Raw genomic sequence first — 6,769 nt, forward strand, 5'->3', positions numbered from 1 at the left:
CTCTCTCTCTCTCTCCTTCTTTTACTTTGAAAAATATACATACACATTAATTTATCAACTTGTATTATCCAATTTGTATCATTGTAATAATAAAAAAAAGAAAATTTTTTTCATCGCACATCGTCGTATGTTTAACGAAATGTGATGTTTTTATTATATTCGGTGCGGCGCTAAAAAGCGCCGTGTCATGTATTTCGAACACGACAGGTTCCCATGTTTAAGACATCAAAATAGGCACTGAAAAGTGCCGGTTCGTCTGACGACGCAGAGAGAAACCAACCACCGGTTTCTCCTCCTTCTCTTCCCCCCTTTCCACCTATCTCTTCCTGCTTCCTTCTTCTTCCTCTTCTTATTCTGTCCCTGCGTTCCTTCACTGCACCTTCCTGGACGACCTCCCTGCGTTGTTCCATTTGACTTGTATTAGACAACCTAGATCCTGCGAATAAAGCATGTATGAAAATAATATACAAGGAAAATCATAATTGTTACAATAAAAGTACCAATACATCAACATGTATTTATACATCTTAAAATAAATATGAATAAAATGTGCTTCTATTGATACAATTACGTTTGTGGAAATATGATATCCTACAATTATAAGAGAAGTAAAAACAAAATGTATGTTGTACAACTAACGTTTCTTCCATGTGTATTAAAGCAGCGATAATATATTTAGATAATTTCATTTCATAATGTCCATCACTATCGCTGTCATCCATTGATAGTTTCTCGAACAAATGTATCCTGTAACATTTCTCGCTAACTTCATCCAAATTAATAATAATAATCTCGCTACTTAAATTACTGCACTTATATACTTTAAATGTTGATGATGGCATGCCAATGTTATAAAAGTTATCCACCGATAAAAATCGCTTAACAGCTAAACGATAAAAATTGTATTTTAGAATATCTAAGACAATACAGATCGAGCTATCTTTCAAAATACAGCAATTGTCTCGCACATGAGTAGTAAGGCATATACCATTAAAATAAATTTTAGAGTAATGAAGACTATTGTCGTCATTGTTACGTGGCATTGAGACGCAAATAGACAAATCTATGTTATTATTATGATTTCGTCCATAATGTCGAATTTCCGTTATTCTATTAGAAAATTGTTGTAAAGGCAGACCCGGTTTACTGCAATACTTCCTAAAAATGGACGTATTATTTTCGTAAGGAAAAGCAGAAAATGTTTCTAAACTACCTAGACGTCTAACGTCATCAGTAAGATGAAGTAGACTGTGGACATTATAACTAGTAAAATTTGGACCATATAGAGAATTAGAACGAAGTACGAATTTTTGCAATGCTAGTTCTGCAAACCTCAAATGTTTTTCTGTTGGACACTTCAAAAGCAAGACCCTTATAGCACCATGTAGAAGTAAAGATGTTTATACAATTGTTCGTTCAAAATACCAAACATTACAACTGGCCCTGTATACAAAAGAAACTGACGAAATTCTGTTGCTTTGTATTTCGAATATACATCTAAAGATCTAGGGCGTCTGGAAAATTCTGTAAGGCAATATTGTTGTAAAATATTTAAACGAGCACAAATTCTTGAAAAAGATATTCCCGAGAGCTTTGATATGCGTGAATATTTGCCATGTACCAAAGCAGACAATAGTTTTTTCACAACACCTAAGCATACTGAATGCATGTATTCAAATGGGACTTGCGTAACCATTCCTATTGGCAGTAAAGATAATGGGCTTGTACTCTCTTTATGATGATCTTCATCAAATTTCAATCTGTAATCCTCATCAGTACGAGCAGAATAATTTATACCATTAAATACATAGTGACCATCGCTTTGTGTACCACTAACTTTGCACTTTGAGCAAGGACGATGAGACATATGACCACGATGATTTAAAATGAAAGCTCGAGCAGGTGCATCAGCTATGAAACATCTTAATTTTATTGGTATTAGGTTGTCACGAAAATGTATACCTCCATTGGACATAATTGTTGTTACATCAGCAATGAATTTTTCAAAGAAAGCAATAGGATTATTTGGCTTTCGTGCACCTTTATAAATTCCTACTACTGGATTAACTATTGGATTAACATTTTGTATATTTGATATTCTGCATTGAATGGGCCAAATGTGAACAGTAGCTGATTTATCTAAAGTACATCCATCGGTACTGAAATCAAGTTCTAATTCTGTAACACGAGATACATGAGAAGCGTTTGAAAGACTTTCAATAATTCCTGTTTCTAGATTAAAATGTATATATTCCCTTGGTTCGACACTATATACAACGACACGATGCCGTGGTGTGCTTATAAGAGTTCTAACATCTCTTGGCAAATTGGAAAAACAGGTATGTGTTTTCAAAAGAGATAATATATTGTTACTTTGGCAATGTGTTAAATTATTGTCAACAAAGCAAGAGGCTAAATTTTCACAAAACGATGGTTCTGATAAACTGGTAAAAAAAGAAGATGCACAAGAAACATCAGAAGAAGTGGAAGAAGAAGAAGATTCTCTATCATGCTCCACATTTGTGCAACTTGTAATGTCGATATTGCTACCAAAATGAAAATTATTCGAATAACTACATTCTGCCACAGATGAAAGAGGAATATCTTGCAACGCGGAATTATTATTGAACTCTATACGTGTAACGTTAGTATTTTGCATGCGCAATTTGTGCCTTATTTCTACCATAATCCTATTTTGCTGTCTCATGGACAATTTATGCAACAATTTGCGCGAAGTGGATAATTTTAAATGTAGTTTCATATTTACGTAACTTTGTTGTTGTAGATGCGGCTTCAATGTGATATTCTTAGAGTTGAAATCACAAATTCGTCGAGTACAAGTCACTACGATCACAGTTGAACTCAGAATGACCGCTAGACGGCTTCTACCCACAAAACACGGAAATATTTGGCGCGCTGCAAGAAGAAACATGGTAGCCAATCAAAAATCATCTTTCCGTAACGTCTTACACATCACATAGGGTGCGTTCCGTTTCACGCATGCGTGTGATGCTATGTGATGTGTAAGACGTTACGGAAAAACGGTTTTTCATTGGCTACCATGTTGTTTCTTGCCGCGCGCCAAATGTTTCCGTGTTTTGTGGGCAGAAGCCGTCTAACGGTCATTCCGAGTTCAATTGTAATTGTAATAACTTGTACTCGACGAATTTGTGATTTCAACTCTAAGGATACCACATTGAAGCCGCATCTACAACAATAAAATTACGTAAATATGAAACTACATTTAAAATTATCCACCTCGTGCAAATTGTTGCATAAATTATTCATGAGACAACGAAATAGGATTATAGTACGAAATAAGGCACAATGCGCATGCAAAATACTAACGTTACACGTACAGAACACACCCATAATTCATAGCGTGTTTGAGTTGCTTGCATTTTTCATACTCAATACTTCGGTTTTACTTCGTCCAACGTTCGAATATGAATCCGTTTGTTTCTAAATAAGAAAAATGTGAAAAATGTAAGCAACGCGACAAATATAATATCTGAGGTGAGATCCATTAAACGCTACAAATGCTTACATATAACTTCTAGACCAATCATAGCTTCTCTTTGAGTGTTTCAAAGCGTTTGCAGCATCTAGGGGATCGCATGTCCAACATAGATTCATTACTTTAAAAATCTTTTTTTCACGCATATTCTAAAGAGAGATCTCAGATTGGTAAAGCCATGTTGCAAACGTTATTCGATATTGAGAAACGTAAATAAATAAAATAAAATAAATAATGACAAGATCTGAATATTTCTAAAAGTATCTAAATATTTCATAATAATAGAGAATTATTTCATTATTTTATTTTGTAAACATTAAGCTAATATGATTTGCCATGTCGTTAAAATTTTGCTGAAATGTTTACAAAACTTAAATTATTATTTCACAAATTTGTGAAATAAATATTATCATTATTATTTCTTAAAAGTTGTGTCTTAATGTTGAAGACAACAAGACATAAATGCATATGTATGAAATATATATTAATGTATGTTATAATGCTTACAGATGGAACGGCAAAAACGCATTGTTCCCAAGCCATTGCGCTATCAAACAACTTCTTCTGACGAGGATCCAAAGCGGAGAAGGAATACTACTGCTACAGGAGCAGCAGGTGCCATTGTATCTGGAATAATCGATGAAGATATCAACGATATCAACAGGATGTTGCAGCAAGATAAGAATTCAACCGATTTTAATATTATAACACATATGACACACACACATACACAAAATATACAACCATATACAAACATGCAAACAAATACGAACAATTCTTCATATACAGTATATACTCCACACACACAGACACATACAAACACAGCATATACTCCACACATTGAGACGCACACAAATATTGCACACAGACAGACACACACATACACATCTCCCATAGTGACACAAGACATGCACAACACACTCAAAATTTCACAGTACGCACTGAGTCTGACAAAATGTACTATACTAATGATATTTTGTCTCAGCTGCAGGACACCTTGCCTACGCAACAGGATATATCTTACCAACGTGAGGAGAGCGAAGGACATGCTGTCTGTCAAGCGCAGAATATCTCGTTACAAAAGGAAAGGACAGATAATAAGTATGTTTCTAATAATATATAGAATATATTCTTACAATTGGAATAGTAAGATGAAGAACAGTAAGGAAAAATTAGTTGTGAATAATAAATAATCATTGCAATTTGTGTATACTTACAGGAAAATAGAAGAACGATTGAAGATTATGGAGGACCGATTGAAGATTATGAAGACAGACATGAAGTAAGTAATTCGTACATCATGATTATCGGTATGTGTAAAGTATGTCTATATTTGATGTTTTTATTTTCAGGAAATCGCATGGATTGTTGCAGAAAATATTGAAATGCGTCCAGGATCGCCATTCTGCGCCACAAAAGCCGGCTGTATTACCCATTTCAACACTACAACAGATGGACGAATTCGAAAATTTGACCGAAGAAGACTATTCCGATGTTGTAAGTGACATAAATACCTTTGCTGTTAGAAAAGAAATATTTATACATTATATTTATTGTAACTATTTTTTTAGGTTAATTATTTTCATTATGTCGGTGGCTTTCACTTAAAGGAAGCCATCAACCTGTGTATAAAAGAAGGCTTATTCGACTCGCTGACACAGTCGTTTACATGGTTCGGTCGCGAGGAAGGACGACGACCGTTGTACAATACTCGACTGGTCCAAGCGATTTATGGTAAGACATTTTTGTTATGTTATACAGAAAAAGAGATGTTTATTTATAATAGAGATAGTTTATTTATAATATATCTTGTGCTTCTTTTGCAGATGCCTTGTGCAAGAACCGGCACTTTGACAGACCACTTAAATCAGAATTCCAGATGCAGATGCGGGAATCTCTGCGTGTAGCAAAGGAGAGACATCGGAGCAGGATACGTGGTCACGCAGACGAAACATCTGCGCAGAAGCGAACCAAAATTTATGGAATGACAAGGCAGACGAGGGCGACGTTGAAGCAAGCGACGACGAATAACAACATTATTTAAATGTAAATAAAAGATGTACAGATATATATTGATGTATTGGTACTTTTATTGTAACAGTTATGATTTTCCTTGTACATTATTTTCATACATGCTTTATTCGCAGGATCTAGGTCTGGTACAAGCCAATGGAACAACGCAGAGACAACGCGATGAAGCAACGCAGGGAGGACGTCCAGGAAGGTGCAGTGGAGGAACAGAGGGACAGAATGAGAAGAGGAAGAAGAAGGAAGCAGGAAGAGATAGGTGGAGAGGGGGGAAGAGAAGGAGGAGAAACCGGTGGTTGGTTTCTCTCTGCGTCGTCAGACGAACCGGCACTTTTCAGTGCCTATTTTGATGTCTTAAACATGGGAACCTGTCGTGTTCGAAATACATGACACGGCGCTTTTTAGCGCCGCACCGAATATAATAAAAACATCACATTTCGTTAAACATACGACGATGTGCGATGAAAAAAATTTTCTTTTTTTTATTATTACAATGACACAAATTGGATAATACAAGTTGATAAATTAATGTGTATGTATATTTTTCAAAGTAAAAGAAGGAGAGAGAGAGAGAGGATTCTATTTCTTTTTTACTTTGACAAATATTCATACGCATTAACTTAAAAACTTCTATTCTTTGTGTAATTGTGTTATTCTAATTATACAAAAAAATTGCATATCAAATGTACATCGATGTGGATGTGGATTGGTCGCCTGCATACGAAATGATTTGCTGTACGTTGTGTTGGAGTTCGTGCCTGGCAATAAACTTTGAGACTTTACATGCAGTCACGAATCAGTGTTCAGAGTATGATCTGAAAAAGCAGAAGACGTTGAAAGACGCAGAAAGACCCGATTTCCTTTACGTACCAAGCGGCATGAGGGATGAAGTACTTTGCCGCAAAAAATTTCCTTGTTACAGATGAATACATACATACTGAAAATTGCTAACGGATGAATGGTCCTAGTAAAGTGAATAGCGCCGCAAGCTCTCGTTCACCGTGTTTACATCACTGAGTCTGACGTGTAAGTAATTTAATCTACTTAGTTCTGTTAAAATAACTTGTATTAACGAAATTAAGGTTTCGAGAATTGATGAAAATCGTTTATGATTAATTAATTTCATTCCATTCACCAATTAGATGCTTTATAACACTATGCGAGAAAATTCATAACGCATCTGATTGGTTACGCGGTTACGCATTATGCGGAAAATACCTTCCA

The 6,769-nt window shown here is 35.2% G+C and overlaps 1 protein-coding gene and 1 long non-coding RNA gene across 2 annotated transcripts; one reads left to right on the plus strand and one right to left on the minus strand.

Moving 5' to 3' along the window:
* Nucleotides 1-5: 5 nt before the first annotated feature.
* On the minus strand, nt 6-5,179 carry LOC109504194 (uncharacterized). Its single transcript, XR_003112935.1, has 6 exons — nt 5,032-5,179; nt 4,735-4,960; nt 4,542-4,588; nt 4,025-4,144; nt 640-747; nt 6-436 (listed from the first exon to the last, which is right to left on the minus strand). It is a non-coding gene; the product is annotated as an uncharacterized LOC109504194 (long non-coding RNA).
* Nucleotides 4,144-6,115, plus strand: LOC112588563 (uncharacterized). The gene is made up of 6 exons (XM_025298877.1): nt 4,144-4,618; nt 4,737-4,799; nt 4,870-5,014; nt 5,089-5,251; nt 5,344-5,563; nt 5,665-6,115. The coding sequence occupies exons 1-5, from the start codon at nt 4,473-4,475 to the stop codon at nt 5,559-5,561; spliced, it is 735 nt and encodes a 244-aa protein (XP_025154662.1). The 5' UTR covers nt 4,144-4,472; the 3' UTR covers nt 5,562-5,563; nt 5,665-6,115.
* The last annotated feature ends 654 nt before the right edge of the window (nt 6,116-6,769 follow it).

Source organism: Harpegnathos saltator, unplaced genomic scaffold (genome assembly GCF_003227715.2).
Source record: "Harpegnathos saltator strain DR-91 unplaced genomic scaffold, Hsal_v8.6 scaffold244, whole genome shotgun sequence".
Classification (NCBI taxonomy): Eukaryota; Metazoa; Arthropoda; class Insecta; order Hymenoptera; family Formicidae; genus Harpegnathos; species Harpegnathos saltator.

Coding starts and splice junctions, on each gene's coding strand:
- LOC112588563 (XM_025298877.1), top strand. CDS start 4,473: ATGTACTATACTAATGATATTTTGTCTCAGCTGCAGGACACCTTGCCT. Junction 4,800..4,869: donor ATTATGAAGACAGACATGAA/GTAAGTAATTCG, acceptor TTTTATTTTCAG/GAAATCGCATGGATTGTTGC. Junction 5,015..5,088: donor AAGAAGACTATTCCGATGTT/GTAAGTGACATA, acceptor CTATTTTTTTAG/GTTAATTATTTTCATTATGT.